Source organism: Pinus tabuliformis, chromosome 5_2 (genome assembly GCF_031772625.1).
Source record: "Pinus tabuliformis cultivar Carrire ecotype Pingquan chromosome 5_2, CPIR1, whole genome shotgun sequence".
Lineage (NCBI taxonomy): Eukaryota > Viridiplantae > Streptophyta > Pinopsida > Pinales > Pinaceae > Pinus > Pinus tabuliformis.
Window position 1 is genome coordinate 738,242,154 of NC_142306.1, and position 22,046 is coordinate 738,264,199.

Below are 22,046 nucleotides of genomic sequence, written 5' to 3' on the forward strand. Positions count from 1 at the left end.
TGCATGCCCGGAATCCTCTTGCTCACACGTCCTTTTTGAGTCAGCCCACATGCTGAATCAGTCCTGAGTTCTGTGGCACCTCCATCTAACCTAACTCCTCTAGATCACCTGCACTTGATGGTCAAACTCGGCCTTTCCTGAAGCAGCCCTCCATGGCCCTCACACTAGGGCTTCCTTAGGACTACATCTTCACGGCCTCCTTGTCCAAGCGAGCTCCCTCTCATTTGATGTGTTAGCCTTGTCTTGAGGCATTCCTTAAATAGATTTCCTAAGCCTTCTTAGGAACTCTATAGATCTTAGAGAAAGTTTCCACTTAGACTTTGGAATTTTTTTCTTTTAATTTTTCCTTTTAGATTTTTAAATCCCATCTGGGTCTAAAACCCCCTCACTTGGGTCTTTTGCCCACAAAGTTCTTTTGTGAGGGAAATTCTCACAAACCCCAGATCTGGGCTTCTGGAATACTTCCCAGGCTACACATTTCAACATATAACATGTCCTCCGTGTCATGTTCTGGTGGGTCGTCATGTCACATGTCATGTGTCAGATACTTGCATTTTCGTGTTCATCGTGTTCTGTGTCCTCATGTCACGTGACTTAGATCATACATATTAGTGGTTTCTCCATATTTATTTGCCAATGTTTAATCTGATGTTGTTGCTTTATATGTTTAAAATTTTGAAAAAAATGAATATATTTTGTATTTTTTAATGTTTGCTGCAGTTTGCCAATTTTTGCCTTTTTTCTTGCTGATGTTTCTCAGAAAACGTTTTCTGGACCCTTGCCGAATTTTTGCTGATGCCAATGTTATGAAGATTCAACGCTGGGATATTGTGAGAGGCACCTAGAGGCATGCTGGTTCTGTAATCATTCCGCTTTTGATAAGCAAAGGAGAATCTCCAAACGTAACATCTCTGAAAGTTAATGTAGCAATCTGGTGTCCAAAATGATCTTGTACTTATTCTGAGAATTGATTCCATCCAATCATGAATTGGATCATATCTCTCTGTACTAACAACATCCCTGGTAATATCATCGTAGTCCCCACAATCAAATATTCTGGCTGTCTGTACTATATATTTTCACTGATTATTATTACAATTTCAGAACACATTTCCTCTGCCGTTGTGGAATTCCTCATAGGCCTACTTTGTATTGTCAATCTCTTCCCAAAGATTGAGGGAAGAACATTCCCATCGTTATCAATGAAACCTAATTGGCCCAACATATTTGTATATTGCGTATCCATATCAGAATCAGCCTTACATTACATGTTAAGAGAAAACAAATTTACTGTTTACCCCATCATCATATCTTCCTTGGTGCTCAAGGCTGAGGCAAGCAATGTGTGGTCTGTCCCACTTTTTGGTTGTAGAAATGCTGCTGAAATTGTCAAGAAGAGGTTGCCACAATTATATTTCCTTTGCCTTCAGGCTTTCATTTCATTATCAGTGTTATAAATGGTTCCATTCTCACAGCATACAAGGAAACATCCTCCTGCTTCATTAACATCTTCAAAATTAAATTCATGTCATAATCAGCCTTACAATTACATATAAGAGAAAACAAGTTTACCCCATCATCATGTCTTCGTTGGTGCACAAGTCTGAGGCAATTAATGTGCGGTCTGTAAGATTTGTTGGCCATAGAAATGCTGCTGAAATCGTCAAGAAGAGATTGCCGCAATTATATTTCCTTTGCCTTCAGGCTGTCACTGTTGGTATCATAAAGGGGGTCCATCCTCACAGCATACGAGGAAATATCTTCCTGCTTCATTAATGTCGTCTTCTTCAGAAGTTAGATTAACGAGAATGAAAAGACAACTTATTTGCAACCCTCAGCGCACACTTCAGCTTCATTCACTTTGATGTCCATGCTATCTTGCTTTCAAGCTAAGTAGGAGATTGCATATCCGTTTCATTTAAATTGAAACCTCCATCATCAGTTATGGCAACAATTTCTTCATTATGACGGGCTTTGAATTCAGCCAATTGATGCAGAACAGAGGGCACACCTTCACCAACAATTCTGATACATATTTTTGAGCAATCTGCATCATTGACAGATTGTTGTCTGTCGTTGATGAATAGACAAAAATCTTCTTCTTGGAGCTAAGCTTCATTTTCTGCTGGTTCTTGTTCTTCAAGCTTTGATTCAGCTTCAACGTACTGCGCAATTAGCACCAGAGAACAAGCCATAGTCATAACATCTTCTGCCTGCACACTATGAAGTCTAAGGTCTGGACCTTCAACATTGCTTAATTCCTCACTCTCATCATCCAGTGTGTGCATGAGAAGCCATTGTTCACAAAGAATTTATGTTGGTTAATGTCAAGGCATCAAATTAAGGCTAGGGGCTTTTGCCTCCCATGACACCTGGTTCATTACTTGTTGTTTCATTCCATGGTCCATGTTTCCCACCTAATTGGGTAATTCTGAGGAGAAGTTTTTTCTCCTATTTGTTTAGCTTGTCAGCTATCAACCCTATAATGATCCACTAATAGCTAGCCTAAAAGGCCCTCTCTCCATCCATGCTCTAGTCAATGATTTCTTCCATCTAGCTTACTCATCAGATGAAGGTGGTCATCGACTGAGGTACGTTAACCATTTTTGTAATCAAGTACTTTCATTTAATCTTTAAAGGCATTCTACTATGGATCATAGCTTGAATTGGATGATAGAACACTTTTGGTTGTATTCTTGTTCTCATGCTTCACTTTGGTGGTTATCCTTTGCCCCTACTCCAATGTTGCCTTCCTTGAGGCCTTTCTTTCCACTGTTTAGGAGAGGCACAAATAGGGGGCACTGATTGATGTTGTGGGTCCATGGTAATCCATACTTTACATTTGTCCCTTGTATCCACATCCAATCTTCGGATTGATTGCTATTTGTCACCTGTATTGGTTCCTTATTTTCCTCATCCTTGAGTGGGGGCCCAAAAACTTTGCACTAAAAGGTCGATGCAACAGAAATATAAGAAAAAACATGAAGCATAATGACAAAATGCAAAAGATTGGCTGGGTTATAATAAAGTGCATGGACAAAAAGCCTAGCTTGAGCTCTACCCCCCTCATTAGCTCTCACCCAATCCCTGGCTAATGCATGAGCAATCAAAATGAAAGGATCTAAGAATATCCCAACTTCGATGAACAATAAAATGCTTCATCCTTAAGGGGTCAATAATGCATAAATGAAAGTTGGTAACCCGAGCTACGCAATAAAAAGAAAATCAATGAAGAAAAAACCACACAAGAGGTGTGGTAAAAATAGGCCAAGGAGAGTGGTAACTTAGGGCCCACAATTGCACTCTATTCACATTATAATGCTCAAGAATGATGGAATTTCATAGTTGGCACAAAGACTGTGACATCCTCTATGGAGTAAACCCTACCATATCACTAGTGTTAAAATTGGCAACTAGGGCCAACTTCCACCTTAGGGCAACTCATATTATGGAGATGATTATTGCATTGGATTCCTCTTTCAGAGAAGTACAATTTTGATATAAAGATCATCTCATTCTGACAAGTAGAAATGGAATTATGAATTTATTTCTCTTATGGACAAATTGTCAAGGCCGGCCACAGTCAAATGTAGGTTCATGAAGCCCAATAGATGGGTCTCCTCACCCTCAACGAATTGTATAAATAGAGGTGACCTTTTCCTTATTTGGACATCATCTCATCACATAATCTTCTCTCTCTTGATTGGTTCGTACAACTTGGAGGTCTCTCTCTCTTCTTTGCACTTGTGGCAGGCAACTCTCTCTCTCTTCTTTGCATGTGTGGCAGGAGGTCGAGTTTTGGGCGTTGATCAGCGTTGACTTAGGGTGATTTGACCAGTGTTGACCTTGGTTTTTGGGCCAGAAGTTTGATTTCTCTAGGCTGCATTTATTGGCACAGAAATCGAGAAGTTTGGGATAGGTTGACCAGCATTGACTTCAGGTTGACTTCAGATTTGATTGCTAAAAATTACAGTAGTGTTTCTCTCTCCTTTGATTGGGTTTGACCGACTTATTTTGGGCTGATTTTGACTCTTCTGGAAGGCCGAATTGGACTGCGTTGACCGAGCTGATTGGAGGACATTTTGGGGCAGCTTTGACCACCGTTGACTTTCTGGTTAGGGCTGCATTGACTGCTGGTTTGTCCGCTGATTTGGCAGATCTGTTTTGGGCTTACATTTATAATATTTATGCTCTCTCTCTCTCCGCTGAACTATTGAAGAATAATAAGAAGATTTGATCCAAGGGTTTCCCTACATTGGGGTTTGTCCCTAACATCCACCATATGTTGTGTCCTCTTGTCTTGGCTTGTCTTCTGCATATGATTTTATGTTCTATCTGCATTTACTGTCAATAATTATATAATGTGATTGCTACTGGATATAATTGGAATTTTTCATTGGGTTGCTAAAGGAACATTGAAGTAAATTGTCTTAAGCATAGAACATACCATTGTTATCTAAAATTAACATGGTATCAAAGCTGAGGTGAAGACAAAGCCCAAGCAAGAGTGAAGCAAAGCAATCACTAAAGGAAGCTGTTGGACAAGGACTTGGAACTAGTCCCAATGACGACTACATCTTTCTTCAAATCCGAGGACAAGCTTAAGGACAAGTCTGACTATCATGCATGGAAGATGACTTTGGATTTGACTTTGGAAGAGAATGATGCCATGGACTATGTCAAAGGAAGAATAGCAGAGCCTCCTTCAAATGCATCCGTTGCTGCTCAAACCAAGTACAAGAAAGGTGAGGTAAAATCTAATAAGATTATTGTTGATTCCATTCATAAACCTTTGGTTGCATATATTTCTGATTTGTAAACATCCAAGGAGATGTATGAAGGACTAGTTGGGATGTTCAAAATGAACAATGCAAATCAAATTCTCTTTCTCAAGAACAAGTTGAAAGACATCAAGATGGATAGAGAAGAATCCATCCAATCCTACTTCATGAGGATCGTCGAGATCAAGAATGATCTCCTATCTATTGGAGAAGTCATTGGTGATAGGGAGCTCACTCTTATTGCGCTTGGAGGCCTTACAAGAGAATGGAATGTGTTCAACACTAACATCGTTAACAATGACAGGATTCCGGGATTTGAGGAACTACTGGCTAGATGCACTCAAGAAGAAATAAGAATGATGGAAAGAGACAAGCCCTCAAATGGAAACAATCCTACTGCCTTCTCCGCTCATTCTAAAAGGAACAATGCTGGTCCAAGGAATCAAGGACAAGGGTTCAAGCTGGGATTCAAAGAAGGAAGAAAAGGAAGGTGCTTCAATTGTGTTTTGGTCACTTCGCTAGAGAGTGTCCTCACAAGAAGAATACTCCAAGAGATGATGACAACAATAACAACAACAACTTCAAGGGCAATGGCAATCGAAGGAACAATAGGTTCAATAACAAAGGAAAGAGGAATTCTCCTGCTGCTCGAAATGGAGGTGGTCGTCCTCCCAAGAAGTCGAGAAACTCCAGGTATGATGAAGTTAATGTCGTAAAGAAAAAATAATTTTATTTTATTTCTGACCTCTTCATCGCCTCTCCTTCGGATACATTGGAATTTGGACCATTTGTTGATTGATAGTAGTGCCTCAAGGCACTTCACTGGGTACAAAGGAGCTCTCTCAAACTTGGTTGAAAATAAGACAAATATGGAGATTATACTTGGGGATAATGCCACTTATCCTGTGAAAGGAATTGGGACCGTTACTCTTCACTTAAATCAAGGTCAAACCCTTCACCTACAAGAAGTGCTATATGTACCTGACTTGAAAAAGAACTTGGTTTCTATCTCTGCGATGGAAGACAAAGGTTTTAAGGTGTCATTCATTGATGGGAAGGTTCGTCTTTGGCAAAGGAATCCAAGAGATGCATTCACTCTAGGATTCAGGGTTGAAGGTCTTTGTCAGGTTGGAGGAAGTCCGTTGGGAGCAATTATTTGTGACACCTCTCTTCAATCCGAATTACGACACCGAAGATTTGCTCATCTTCATTTCAAAGCCTTACCCGATGTAAGGAAGATGGTCACAGGGATGCCCAGGTTCATCTTAAATCTTGAAGGTGTTTGTTAGGGATGTGAATCTAGAAAACATACAAGGGGACCATTCCCCTCAAGTGAAACTTAAACCACTGATATTCTTCTATTGGTCGATTCTGATCTATCAGGTATGTTGCCAGTGACATCTTTGGGTGGATATTTATATTATGTTATTTTTGTGGATGAATTCTCTCGCAAGACATGGATCCATTTCTTAAAGACGAAGAACGAAGTATTCAAATGGTTCCTCTCCTTCAAAGCCTTGGTCGAGAATCAAACAGGGAAGAAGATCAAAATTTTGAGGACCGATAATGGGACCGAATATGAGTCTAATGAATTCAAAGACTATTGTAGAGACGCTGGCATTAAGAGGGAGACTACCACTGCATATAATCCTCAACAAAATGGTGTTGCCAAAAGGAAGAATTGTATTATCATTGAAGCCACCTGGGCTATGCTTCACGATCAAGGTCTTCCGAAGTTCTTATGGGGAGACGCTGCCAACACCGCTGTGTATGTCCAAAATTGATGCCCACATCAAGCTTTGGACTTCAAGACACCCGAAGAAGTATTCACCAGTAAGAAACTTGATGTTTCTCATTTTAGAATTTTTGGTTGTCTCATATACTTTCATGTGTCGAAAGAGAAAAGAAACAAACTAGATGCATTTGGGAAGAAAGGAACATTCGTGGGCTACAATGAAATGTCAAAGGCATATAGAATCTATGTGCTTGGTAAAAGGGAAGTGGAATTAAGTCATGATGTCACTTTCAATGAAGATTCTACACTTAGAAAGATTCAAGATCTTCCTATTCCTAGGAAGTCCAATGATGATGCTGATGCAAAAAAGCAGGATGAATCTCTGTCTGATGATTCGATGCTCGATGTTGAAGGTCCGATGGATCCCATTGATCCACCTCCTATCGAGCCCTCTACTACAAGAAAGAGGTCTTTGTGGCTTAAAGATACTCTTGAAGATGTCGAGAAACATGTTGCACCGAGGGGGGCATTTTGTGAAAGCAAGACGCTGAATGGGTACCAAGCTCTGAAACCGGATTCGTTGAAATAAGCCGACGTGTCCCGAATCCGGCAAATCAGACACGATTCGTGTCCAGAAATCGGGATAGGATGTGTCCAATTGGGACACGATCGAATCTGGATCATGTCCCAATCGGACACATCATGTCCCGATTTCCGGACACGAATCGTGTCTAATTCGCCGGATTTGGGACACGTCGGCTTATTTCAACGAATCCGGTTTCAGAGCTTGGTAAAGTGACCCGCACAACATAAAAAAGGCGAGTTGTTGTTCTTTTTATTCATTTTCTCTTATCTCTTTTGTTGTGGGTTTGCTATGAGGGGTTTGGAGCAAGGAGCAAGGGTGTGGGAGCGTTTTCAAGGAGATTCAAGCAATAGGTAAGTGCATTTCCTCTCTATTTTTTGCATTTGTATTACAACAGTTTGCATATGCATTTCTTTTACAAATTTGTGCATTTTTGGTTTATTTTTTTACAGTATTCATGGCTCAATCAAGGGCAGCAGGGAAGGGGCAAATGAAGGGGAAGACTGTCCCCATTGGAGATGCCCCTCCTCCCCCAATATCATCAGAGTCTGCTTCAAGTATTCCCTCAATTGCAAGTAATGTTGAGGGAAGACTTCCTGGTCAATGTAGCATTGAGAAATATCCCTTGTGGAAATATGCCATAAGAGAGCAAGGGCCAAGCAACAAGGTGAAGGGAGGAGGCAATGTGAATTGGAGATGCAACTTTTGCCACAGTACTTCCACGAGCACATATTTCCGTGTGAAAGGCCATTTGTTGGCTTTACCAGGTTGTGGAGTTGGAGCTTGTACAAAAGTTCCTTTACAAAAGAGAAAAGAAATATAAAGAGAGTTCAATGTTGGTATGCCAAATGTGGCTGCAAAATTAAAAAAAAAACAAGAATGATGACCCCCTTCCGTTTTTGAGGAAAGGCAGCAACAAATTCCCATTTGAGAGTTCTAGTGGGGGACAAACAACGAAAAGAAAGGCAATTTCACTTGGTCTAGTGGAGAAGATTTTAAAAAAGGAGAAACGGGAAGAGCTTGATCTCATCGTTGCCTTTTTCTTCCTATCAAAACTTCATATCCTTTAATGTTGCACGCTCACCTCTATTTATTGAGATGTGTCGAGCTCTAACTCAAAGGGCTCCATCAGGGTATGTGCCTCCTGGTTCAGAGAAACTTAGAACCACATTGTTGACGAAGGCAAAAAAAGAGGTGCAAAAAATGCTTGAGCCTATTAAAGCATCATGGCCAACATCTGGGGTTAGCATTGTTTCTGATGGATGGACAGATCCAGCGCGACACCTAGTCATCAACTTCATGGTGTCTTCCTTGAATGGTCCAGTTTTCTTGAAAGCAGTGGATACACTTGGAGAATACAAGGATGCACAATATATGGGTGAGTTGTTTATTAAAGTTATTGAAGATGTAGGTGTTGATTCTTGTGTGCAAATCAATATAGATAATGCACCTGTTTGCAAGGCTGCTGGCATGATTGTGGAAGCTAAACATCCACAAGTGTTTTGGACATCTTGCATTGTCCATTCATTGAACTTAACACTGAAATCCATTGCTTTTGATGTGCTTTGGATTGGTAACATATTTGAGGATGCACGACATATCCGTAACTTTGTACAAAATCATACAAATGCCCTCACTATCTACGAGGAGTACATGAATCTATCGTTGTTGAAGATTGCGGATACACAGTTTGCCTCTTCATTCATCATGTTGAAGAGGTTGAGCGAGGTCATGACCGCTCTTGGGGCCATGGTTATTTCAGAGTTTTGGTCTTTTTGGAGAAAGACAAATCAAATAGCCTCTAAAAGAGTGAAGGACACAATGCTAGATGATGCTTGGTGGGAGAGGGTAGATCTACTTATTTAGATCAAGGACCCTATTATTTCTTTGATTCGATTTGCAGATACAGACCAACCCATCCTAGGAGAGGTTTATGAGGGATGGGATTCCATGATTGAGTCTGTGAGGAACATTATTTAACAGAGTGAGTGACCTGAGTATGAGACATCACCAGAGGCCTTCTTCACCACTATGCAGGATATTCTTGTTAGTAGATGGGACAAGAATTGCACACCTTTATATTGTTTGGCTCACTCATTGAACCCAAAATACTACAACCATAAGTGGCTGAATGGTGGACCTTCCCGCAGATTCTCTCATCACGTGGATGGTGAAATCTCATAGGGGAGGAAAGATGCATTCAGGTGGGTTTTTCAGGATAGAGCATTGCTTGATGAGGTGGTGGATGCCTTTGCAGAGTTTTCCACTAGCACTGGTTGATTTACAGGATATGATCTGATTAGAGATAGGGGGCTAAGAAGCCCTATTCTTGGTGGGCAAATCACGGGGCAACAAGCCCTCCTTTACAACAGTTAGCTATGATGCTCCTCTCTCAGGTGACTTCATCCTCTTGTTGCGAGAGGAATTGGAGCACATATGGGAATTTGTATAGTGTTAAGAAGAGCAGGATTGAGCAGTCCAGGGCAGAGACAATGGTGTATGTGCACACCAACTTTCATCTTATTTGCAGGCAAAGGGAAGAGTGGTTGAAGGGAAAGACAAAGATGTGGGATATCTTTTCTGATGATATGGGTCTAGACAACTGTGTTGAGTTGGCATTGGCCAACATGGATCTCAATGATCCAGTGCTAGATCCTGTTAGATTTGATGATGGTGATACTATAGAGGGGTCATCCTCCACACCAGCAGATGCAGAGACGACTTTGGATACAGGGGAGGAGGATGCAGCAGAGGAGAGCAGTGGTGACCATGATGATGAGGACAATGATGTTGATTTTGATGATGACAATGACGATTGATGACTCATGTGTCATGAGCTACCTACTGCCTTGAGGCTTGTATACTTGTAGGTGTTTTGTATTTTCTATTTCTATTTGCCATTGGCATTGGACTATGTATGTAACACATTTTGATTTTGATGACTTAATGAGAAAACTACCGTTGTCAGTGTCTTTATCTTATTATCTTGTCTTTCTCCTATTGGATCATTGATGAATTGAATATGTATTATGAATTCAAAATTTATGATTTATGATTTATGTGACATGTCACAAATTACAATTGTATTTGAATTTTGTATGTACTATGCATGCCATAATGTTACTAACTTACTTTGTAAACAATAAAACTTACATCTAGATGAAGATCTGTGTTTGAACTTTGAAATCAATGAATTTATATCATGAATGAGAATTTGTGTAAGAAATATCTAATTTTTAATATATATATATATTTAATAAAATAATATACAACATATCCGAACGTGTTCTGTTCCGGTGGGTTAATGTGTCCGAATCCGACACTTGACTCCCTGTATCCTCGAATCTTGAATCCACGTGTCAGGTGACTTAGGTACCAAGGGTACTTAGCTACCATGAGTACGATTATACAATCTGAGCATTGTACATTCAAAGAAGCCGTGAAGCAATAGGTTTGGAAGGAAGCGATGAACGAAGAGTATGAATCGATCATGAAGAATGATGTTTGGGATATGGTTCCTAGACCCAAGGATAAGTCTGTGGTCACTTCGAAATGGCTCTACAAGATCAAACATGGAGCTAATGGGAGTGTTGAGAAATTCAAGGCCAGATTTGTAGCTCGAGGCTTCTCTCAAAAGGAAGGAGTAGACTATGATGATATATTTGCACCAGTTGCCCGATATACCACCATTTGTTCGATCATAGCCCTTGCTACCTCGCAAGGATGGAACCTTCATTAGATGGATGTCAAAACTGCCTTCTTGCATGGTTCGCTTAAGGAGGAAGTATATGTGGAACAACCTGAGGGGTTCGAGGTTCAAGATCGTGAGACACATGTATGCAGGTTGAAGAAAGCCCTTTATGGGTTGAAGCAAGCCCCTAGGGCTTGGTATGAGAGGATCAATAGCTATCTTTTGAAAAGGACAGACCTCTCATTCTAGTCCTTTATGTGGATGATCTCTTTCTGACAGGTGATGACCCTCTCATTCATTAATGCAGGAGGGAGTTGGATTTCGAGTTCGAGATGAAGGACCTAGGACTGATGCATTATTTCCTAGGGTTGGAGGTCTGGCAAAAGCCAGGTGAGATTTTCCTTTCTCAGGGAAAATATATTGTGAAGCTACTTGATAGATGTGGGATGGTGGACTGCAAGTATGTGACTACTCCGATGGAACTCAACTTTAAGAAGCTATGTGGAAGTGCTACTGGACCCGGATTGGCGAATCCTACTGAGTATCGTCAACTTGTGGGGGCACTGATGTTCTTGGTCAACTGCTGTTCTAACATATGCTTCGCTGTGAACACGTTGAGTCAATAAATGGTCGAGCCTCATCACATTAATTGGATTGCTGCTAAGAATCTTTTGAGATATCTCTTGGGCACAATCCACTATGCACTGAGATACACTGCTGGGATTTGAGCCTACATGGTTACACAAATACTGATTGGGCTGGCAGTGTGGTGGATCGTAAGAGCACGTCTGGATGTTGCTTCTCTTTGGGGTCTGCTTCTATATCTTGGATGAGCAGGAAGTATAAATCGGTTGCACTAAGCACCGCCGAGGCTGAATACATTGTTGCGAGTATGGCCTACTGTGAAGCAGTTTGGTTGAGGAAGCTCTTCAGTGAGCTATTTGAGCATGTGCTAGATACCATCGTGATCTTCTGCGACAACCACAGTGGGATTCATCTATCAAAGAATCTCGTGTTCCACGACCGCTCCAAGCACATTGATACTAGGTACCACTTTATCCGGGATATGGTACAACGAGGAGCATTTAGGCTCCAACACATCAGGACAGATGAGCAGGTTGCAAACATTCTCACGAAGCCTCTCGGGAAGGTCAAATTCTTAATCTTCCGAGAGAGACTTGGAGTCGTGGAATGACCCTCTTATGAGGGTCCCGTATGAGTTGGACACAAAGCTCTGGGAGCTCCTGGGGGCATGGGGTACTTCTTGGAGCTAGCTATGAGTGACCATAGGGTGAGTGGTTCACCTTCCCTAGTGGTACGCTGGATACAGGGTGAGTGGTTCACCTTCCCCTGTGATACCCCATTATGGTTGACATGTGTGTAGGGTGAGTGGTTCACCTTCCCTTACTCGGACACATGCATGTAGGGTGAGTGATTCACCTTCCCCTACGATTGACATATGCATAGGATGAGTGGTTCACCTTCTCCTATGGCATATGAGCAGGATGAGTGGTTCACCTTCTCTTGTTGATGCCCCGACACACATCCTACCCATAGAGTCCGAGACTCATGGGAAGTACCTCTCTTCTGGCCAATGAGTTGGGAAAAGCTACTTAGGGAACATAGCACTATCGATGGACTCATCATGTACTGTCGTACTCCCTATGACTAGGATGCATGGTGTTCAACAATTTGATTTGGGATCAAGGAGTGATTTTAGTTAGTGGAGAGTGGTATGATACATTCTCGATGACTTCTTCTTCATTATTACTTCATGGTTCAACAGAGAAGAACAAGGCAGTGATGACAGGGATGGTTCAGGATGGCAGGTTGGCATGATGATGGATTGTCAGGTGGAATTCTCCCTAGTTGGGAGGGAGTGTTAAAATTGGCAACTAGGGCCAACTTCCACCTTAGGACAACTCATATTATGGAGATGATTATTGCATTGGATTCCGCTTTAGAAGAGGTACAATTTTGATATAAAGATCATCTCATTTTGACAAGCGGAAATGGAATTATGAATTTATTTCTCTTATGGACAAATTGTCAAGGTCGACCATAGTCAAATGTAGGTTCATGAAGCCAAATAGATGGGTCTCCTTACCCTCAACGAATTGTATAAATAGAGGTGGTCTTTTCCTCATTTGGACATGATCTCAACACATCATCTTCTCTCTCTTGATTGGTTTGTATAGCTTGGAGGTCTTTCTCTCTTCTTTGCACGTGTGGTGGGAGGCTGAGTTTTTTTGGGTAAAACAGGTCGAAGTTTTCAGGGTGTTGACCAACGTTGACTTAGGGTGTTTTGACCAGCATTGACCTCGGTTTTTGGGCTAGAAGTTTGTGTTGATTTGGGGTAGCATCGGATGTGCTCTAGCTGTGAAAACTGGTGAAGAGGCTAAAGCACATGAGATCTCCAAGACCCAGAAATGGTTTGGGGAAATTCTGCCCGGTGAAGGAGATATTAAAATAATTAATATTTTTAATGGGTTCCTAAGTCTAAACTTAAATAAAAATATTAATGGGTATTAATATAAAATTGGGTTAGAAAGTTCTAAATGATATTGATCAAGCCAAATCTAATCTTAGCCGTTGATTAGAGATGTAATCTTAGCTATTGAAGACTCAACAGAAAAAGTATAAGAGGAGGCTTGAGGGTCAGTTGGAGAAACACTAGATTGATCAGTCAGTTCGATTTTCTAGAGCGGGGTTTGCTAAGAGAAATTGAACCAGTGATCACAGTTGCAGCGAGGGGCAATGAGTGCATAGCAGAGAGGCAGAGATAGTGCCGAAAGACCAATGCAGAGGCAGAGAGGCAGACGTAGACCCATCAGGAGCCATGCAGAGGCCAGAGTTACTGCGCAGAGTGCCAGAGGGCCTGCGCGAGTGACGCAGAGGCTGCAAAAGTGATGCAGAGGGCCAGAGAGGTTGCGTAGAGCCTCAGATGGTTGACGCAGAGGCCAGGAGGGCCGACACAGTGCCTTAGAGAGGCGTTGGAGAAAATTTCGTGGCGCAGACTTTCAGAATATCTGCTTTCGAAGAGAGGTTATATCTGCTAGATAGATTTCTCTGTTGAGTGAGCCAATTTGGCACCCAGTTGTACTCAAGAAAATTTGCTTAATAATAAAACCCTCAGAATTGCTACAACGGTTTTCCCAAGTTGGGTTTTTCCGGGGATGATTGTCCAAAAATAACGGTGTCCCTTGTGTGTTTGTCTATTTTTTTTAGTTGTTGATTTGTAGATGGTTGAGACTGCATTGTGTTTATTTCAGTATTTATATGGTTAAATAACTTGTTCAGTAATTAAACAAGTAAGTGAAATAAACTAGATAGTGCAGGAAAATTTCTAACGTGTTCGACTTAGAAATTTCAATAGTTTGATTTCTCTAGGGCGCATTTATTGGCACAAAAATCGAGAAGTTTGGGACAAGTTGACAATGTTGACTTCAGATTTGATCGCTGAAAATTACAGCAGTGTTTCTCTCTCCTTTGACTGGGTTTGACCAACTTGTTTTGGGCTGATTTTGACTTCTTCTAGAAGGCAGAATTGGACTGTTGTTGACCGAGCTGATTGGAGGACATTTTGGGGCAGCTTTGACCATCATTGACTGTTATGAAACCAGCTCAAAAAAGATAGAAAAGAGAGATCCACGCCTTAGAATTCAGCCTCTTCGAGGGGGCAACCTCCTTTACATTACATAAATGAACAATTCTTGGATGATACAAATGAAAAACCTCCTTTCTATATATAGGAGTCTAAGGGTCACAATATAATCAAAGCCTACATAACAATAATATTGTAAGGCACAAAAATAACAATAGAGGGATTCTATGTGGCACAATAATAACAATATGGGCACTATATGGGCACAACAATATAAATAAGGGGTATAACTACAATAGTAATGGGGTAATCACTAGTATTATAGGGACCCAACATGCCCCTCTCCTTCAAAAAAGTGTTGTCCTCAACGCTTGAGTAGTTCTGGATACTTCTGCATAAAATTCTCATCCTCCCATGTGGAATCTTCAGCGGATAAGTTCTTCCACTTGATAAGATACTCTGAAATTGATCGATTTCGTAGCTGTCGAGTTCTTGTTTCTGTGACTGCTTCCGGTTCCAATATAATTTTTCCTTCCTCGTCAAGTTCTGGCAATATTGTTTGAACTGGGAGCTTGTCGCCTATAACCTTCTTTAAACATGAAACATGGAAAACTGGGTGCAATCGAGAAGCTGCAGGAAGCTCCAATTTGTATGCCATAGTACCAATCTTTTGCAACACCTTGTACGGACCATAATACTTTGGTGATAATTTATTATCCTTCTTAGCTTGCTTGAGGGACATTTGCTTATATGGTTGTAGCCGTAGGAATACCCAATCACCTACATCAAAACTTCTTTCACTGCGATGTTGATCTGCCTGTTGTTTCATTCTATTTGTGCCAACACGAGGTTATCCTTTAAGAGTTGGAGGACTTGTTGTTGATGTTCGATGTGATGTTCCACTGCCTGAACCTTAGAATTTTCTCTTAAATATGATGTGATGGATGGTGGTTGATACCCATAAAGTGCCATAAATGGGGTCATTTTTGTTGCTGTATGGAAGGAAGTGTTATACCACCATTCAGCCAGAGGCAACCATTTGACCCATTGTGTCTGTTTATCAGATACAAAGCAACGAAGATATCCTTCCAAACATTTGTTTACTATCTCAGTTTGCCCATCAGATTGAGGATGATAAGATGAGCTATGAGCTAACTGAGTACCAAGACAAGAAAATAATTCTGTCCAAAAATTTCCAGTGAAAATGGGATCTCTGTCACTTACAATAATCTTTGGGTTTCCATGTAGCTTTTGAATTGTTTCCATAAATGCAGTAGAAACTGTACTGGCTTTAAATGGATGTGATAATGCACAAAAGTGTGCATACTTGGTAAGTCTGTCAACTACCACCATGATGACACTCTTTCCCTCAGACTTGGGTAAACCTGTGATAAAATCCATTGAAACCTCCTCCCAACGTTGGCTTGGAATGGATAAAGGGTTGTAATAGACCCGGTGTCTTAATTGTTTCAACTTTATTTTGTTGGCAAACCAAACATTCCGCCACAAACTTTTGAATATCTGATTTAAGGCCATCCCAAAAAAATTCCTTCTTAACCCTGTGGTAAGTTTTTAAAAATCCTGAGTGCCCTCCTAAGGGAGAAGTGTGCAATTCCATAAGAATCTTTTGTTTTAGCTGGGAATTCTTACAGAGGTATAAGCGATCTTTGTACCATAACGAATCATTTTTCCAGCTAAATGTATCAGACGTACTGGAATCTTGTTGTAGCTTTCGAATAAGTGCCCACACTTCTTCGTCATTCTTCCATTCCTCCCTTGCTTCGTTTATCCAATCTGGTTGGATAATAGAAATGGCGCACAACAATGCTTCCACATCCTCATCCTTTCTTGAGAGTGCATCTGCCACCACATTTTGCTTCCCTTTTTTGTAGATGATTTCAAAGTCATAACCCAACATCTTTGTGACCCACTTTTGTTGCTCTTCAGAGGATAATCTTTGTTCTAAAAAGTATTTAAGGCTATCATGATCCGTTTTTACCTTGAAGTGTCTTCCCATTAGGTAGGGTCGCCATTTCTTAAGTGCATGGAGTATTGCCAACATTTCCTTCTCATAAATAGCTTTGCTTAAAAACTTTCCCTTGATTGGACGACTTTCAAAAGCAATGGGTCTTTCATCTTGCATTAGAACAGCACCAATTCCATTTCCTGAAGCATCACATTCCACAATAAAGGTTTTTGTGAAGTCCGGTGTAGCTAAGACCGGTGCTTGGCACATTGCCTCTTTAAGATGTTCAAAGGCCTTTGTTGCTTCCGGAGTCCATGAAAATGCATCTTTCTTCAATAATGTTGTTAGAGGTGCTGCTATTCTCCCATAATTCTTAACAAACTTGCGATAATACCCTGTCAACCCAAGAAATCCTCGCAGATGCTTTATGGATGTGGGGATTTTCCATTCCTTAATGGCTTTAATTTTGCTAGGGTCTACCTTAACTCCTTCATGAGATACAATATGACCCAAATATTCCACCTCCTGGACTCCAAAGAAACATTTGGATCTTTTTGCATATAATTGTTTCTCCTCCAATAGTTGTAGCACCCTGTCAACATGTTCAACATGATCCTTCCAAGACTTGCTGTAGATTAGTATATCATCAAAAAATACTAACACAAATTTTCTAAGGAATGGTTTGAAAATTGAATTCATCAAACCTTGAAATGTTGAAGGTGCATTGGTAAGGCCAAAAGGCATGACCAAAAATTCATAATGACCCTCATGAGTTCTAAATGCCGTTTTCGGAATGTCTTCAATCTTCATTCTGATTTGATGATATCCTGAACGAAGATCCAACTTGGTGAAGTAAATTGATCCATGCAATTCATCCAGTAATTCATCAATGACAGGAATGGGGAACTTATCTTTAATAGTGAGCTTGTTGAGCTCCCTATAATCCGGACACATGCGCCATGATCCATCCTTCTTGTGCACCAATACTACTGGAGCAGAGAAAGAACTTTGACTCGGTTGAATTATACCAGCCTCTAGCATTTCTGCAACCATACGTTCAATTTCACTTTTTTGGACATAGGGATATCTGTACGGCCTGATGTTTGGAGGAACACTTCCTGGAATCAGATGAATAGCATGATCATGATCACGCATAGGTGGGAGACCTTTGGGAGTCTCAAATACCTTGGAATGATTGTCCAGGACTTTTTGGAGATCTGGAGAAATAGATGATTCCAATGTGGAAACATCTAGCGAACATAATTGTGCAATTACACCTCTTTGCTCCTTTTTTAGAAGCTTTGTCATACCATTAGAGCTGATTATCTTTCCTGGTTTCCCTGCAATACCCCTTAATTCAACTTCCTTTCCTTCCACAGAAAATTTCATGAAAAGTTCTTGAAAATTAAAAGCTATTGTACCCAAGGATTGTAGCCATTGGACTCCTAGTACAACATCAGCACCTCCCATTGGAATGGAAAGCATTGGGCTAGTCAATACATATTCTCCCATGGATAGCTTGATATTATGGCACTTTCCAGAGCAATTTATTGTTCCTCCATTTGCAATCATCACTTGACACTCTGGTGCTGGATATAGGAAGCAATTCAATTCTTTTGCTACCCTACAATGAATAAAATTGTGGGTGCTTCCTGAATCAATCAACACTATTACCTTTTTCTTCTTGATTTGTCCTTCTATCTTGATGGTTTGAGGAGTGGTAATTCCCGCCAATGCATTACAAGATATGGTCGGATTTATTTGTTCTTCATCTAGGCTTTGTTCCTGGAATATATCCTCTTCTTTTGACCTTTCTTGCTCCTTTTCTTCTTCCTCTTCACAATCTATGTAGAATAATTTCTTCTCAGCACACTTATGACCTTTTGTGTATTTGCTATCACAATTGTAACAAAGCCCTTTTGCTCTTTTTTCTTCCAATTGTTGTGGTGTCAACCTTGTAGGTTGTGGAAGACTATGGGCAACAACACTTCCATCTTTATAGTTGTGAATGGTATGCTTCCTAGTTGCCATAATTTTGCTTTCCATTTTTCTTGCTAACCTGAATGCCTTCTCTAATGAATCAGGTTCCCAAAGGCGCACATCATGTTGGATATTATCCTTTAAAGACCCTATGAACACATCAATCCTATGCTCCTCTGGAATATCTTTTACCCTTATGTTCAATTTTTGGAACTCCTCAATGTGCTCCATTATTGAACCCTTTTGTTTGAGACTTATCAATTGGCTAAAAAAAGTGTTGCTTTTTGTATCCTCATAATGTGCTATCAATTCTTCCGTAAAAATTGCCCAAGTGATAAATTGTTTACGAGAACAAAGCCATTGATACCATACAAACTGATTTGGTTCCAAATATAAAGTTGCCATACGTACCTTTTGTGTGTTTTGCACATTATTGAGATCGAAGAATTGCTCCATCTGTAATATCCATGTGGCGGGATCCTTGCCATCAAACTTCCTCATATCGATTTTTGGAACATGGTGAGTCTTCGATCCAACATTAGAGTCTATGGAATCATGATTAACATTTCTTTTGTTCTCATCATGAGTTTCCTTTACTACTCTTTCACCTTAGTGACTATTTCTTGTAGCAACTTATCCATCTTATCATCCATGCCATCAATTTTAGCTTCCATGCCATCCATCTTAGCTTCTACACCTTTCTTTAAACCATCCATCTTAGCTTCTACATCTTTCCTTAAACCATCCATTTTAGATTCTGTTGCTTTTTGTGCAAGTGACATTTGTTGCACTTGTTCTTGTAATTTTGATATATCATGTAGCATTTCTTCTTCTTCTTCATGAGTCATGCTAGAGCTTTCAGGTTCCTTACTAGGTGTTTGCATTTTCTTTCCTCGGGGCATCAGTTACCGATAATAATGCTCTACTATGCCCTTTGAATTCCTTCAAAATAAATTTTCAAACCAAGCTTAAGCAAAAATTAAAGAAAATCTACACACCTTTTTTCACTTTGTAGGAGCTCGATATTGCCTCTGATGTATCTCTGTACTTTCTGATCATCTAGTTCTGAATTTGTGACCTGTAGTAGCCCTCTGTGTCCTCTTTCCAATGCCACAAGTCTGACCCAAATTGGATTCTCCAAGGAAGAGTTATGCGAAATCTCCCACAGTGACTTGATTATAGACTAGTTCAGTAGAGCGAACTTGGACGACGTGCCACGTGTCACTGTTTCAACCTTTGACTCTGTTTTGAGTGTAATTCAAGAGTCTGCAAAAAGACCAACTTCCTCAGATCATATCTCCGCAAATATCGCGCGAAAAGCTCTGAAATTCGGACCCAAGGTTCAGCGAGATTTCTTCTCAAATGGGTTTTTTTTGCCACTTCTGAAACGTCACAGAAAAAAAGTTATAGCGAAAATGCCACGATGACCTGTTTGGAGCAGCGAAACCCTAGAATCCAAAGCTCTGATACCAAATGTTATGAAACCAGCTCAAAAAAGATAGAAAAGAGAGATCCACGCCTTAGAATTCAGCCTCTTCGAGGGGGCAACCTCCTTTACATTACATAAATGAACAATTCTTGGATGATACAAATGAAAAACCTCCTTTCTATATATAGGAGTCTAAGGGTCCCAATATAATCAAAGCCTACATAACAATAATATTGTAGGGCACAAAAATAACAATAGTGGGATTCTATGTGGCACAATAGTAACAATATGGGCACTACATGGGTACATCAATATAAATAAGGGGTATAACTACAATAGTAATGGGGTAATCACTAGTATTATAGGGACCCAACATTGACTTTCTTTTTAGGGCTGCATTGACTATTGGTTTGTCTGCTGATTTGGCAGATTTGTTTTGGGCTTACATTTATAATATTTATACTCTCTCTCTCTCTCTGTTGAACTATTGAAGAATAATTAGAAGATTTGATCAAAGGGTTTCCTCACATTGGGGTTTGTCCCTGGCATCCACCACATCTTGTGTCTTGTCTTCTGCATATGATTTTATGTTCTATTTGCATTTACTGTCAATAATTATATAATGTGATTGCTACTGGATATAATTGGAATTTGTCATTGGGTTGCTAAAGGAACATTGAAGTAAATTGTCTTAAGCATAGAACATACCATTGTTATCTAAAATTAACAACTAGCCACTTGCACCTACTGATTTGATGGTTTGGCCTAGGAATTGTTCTTCCCCATAGGGTTGGAAGCATCTAATAGGTCATTTTGATAGTCCTCCCATATCTAAGCATGATAACTTGTTTACAAATCATAAGTTAGCAAGATATTTGATGATGATGCTTGTGTGAAGTACTTGGGTAACTCAGGTCCCACGATTGCTCCCTCTTCACATTATAATGCTCAAGGATGATGGAATTTCATAGTTGGTACAAAGATTGCCATATCATTAACCACTTGTACCTACTAATCGTTATATTGGCCTAGGAATTGTTCCTTGTGTTTGTAGCTCGAGTAGGTACTTCTGCATAGGCCTAAGTTTCTAGGCATTCAGGAGTCGCCCAAATTATCCTTAAACACTTGCTCTAGTGTGAACATGTTGCATTTATAACTTAGCCTAAGTTTTAACTTAGGAAAATCACATAATTGTTATGCATTCTAATTCAGCTAAAGGAACATTAGAAAAAGTAAACTATTTACTTTAGTAATGATGTTTTGATCTCGACCCTTGATTTCAAGTGAGCTGAGATTTAATCTCGATCGTCAATCACATTGGAGATTAAGGTTACAGATTTAGCTCAACGTAAAGTTATAAAAGCAAGGCAAAGGACAATGAGAAGACACACCATACAACAACACAAGATTGAGAGAGGCATCTTAGTGAGTGTAATACTCTAGTGTGTTGGGTTTGAGGAAGGGGCCCAACAAGGAGATCCAGATTAGCCAAGGAGGGCTTGATCAACTGAATCAAATCTAGTTGTTCTAGATGTATTTCCTGAGTTGGGCCATTATCTCAAGGCAAGAGCCCAAGTAGGTTATGAATATTTTAATAATGAACATATTTGATTGGGTAGAATTTGTTGTGTCAGTTTTTGTGAGATTTGTTATATTGTTTTGTTTCCACTAATTTATGTTAATAACCTAGCTGTGCATTCATTTAGTAGATTTGTAATTTTCTAGGTCAATGGATTATCAAGTGTTAGGTTTGTAGGAAAAATAATAAATGGTATTAAAGTTATAAGCTTTGAGAACCTATCTCAAGGTGCCAGGTTTGTATAGGATCATCGGGGCTAGGTTTGGTCGGGTCATATGAGGCACAAATGATTTTTAGGGGTTGAGATTGCAGGTTGTACATTGTATGGTGAAGTCGTATGATGAAGATGATTGAGGTGTAAGCATGTCTAAGTTCAATTTTTTTTTGAAGGGGATAATAATAAAAAATAAATAAGGAAAAAGAATCTCAAGGAGGGGGTTGTTGACAACCTTGAGTGGGTTGTCAAAGCCACGCAGTCGTTGGCCACCAGGGCCAATAGCCCACTGAACAACCACCACCAAGCAGGAAAACGCATGCCTCAGTAGCTAATAGTCAACTCGGAATTGCCACCGATGAGAAAGAGGGAGGACTATAGGTAGCAGTGGCTAATCGACAAGAAATACAACTGCATGCAGAGATTTGAATGTTACGAGATGCGGAGAAGGCAAAGGGTTTTGAGACAGTGGCGATGGAGGCCA

General features: G+C 40.2%; 1 protein-coding gene across 3 annotated transcripts in view; it reads left to right on the top strand.

Annotated features, from left to right (window-relative positions):
• LOC149161347 (uncharacterized) overlaps window positions 1–22,046 on the top strand; it is an 81,856-nt gene that overhangs the window by 22,924 nt on the left and 36,886 nt on the right. The window contains exon 2 of one of the 3 annotated variants that reach the window (XM_089436946.1): window positions 761–2,203. The exons of the other annotated variants lie outside the window; for them this stretch is intronic. Coding sequence (XP_089293072.1) covers window positions 761–796 — 36 coding nt within the window. The 3' untranslated portion in view covers window positions 797–2,203. Of the gene's footprint in view, window positions 1–760; window positions 2,204–22,046 lie in introns of those variants that run through there. 3 annotated transcript variants of the gene reach the window in all.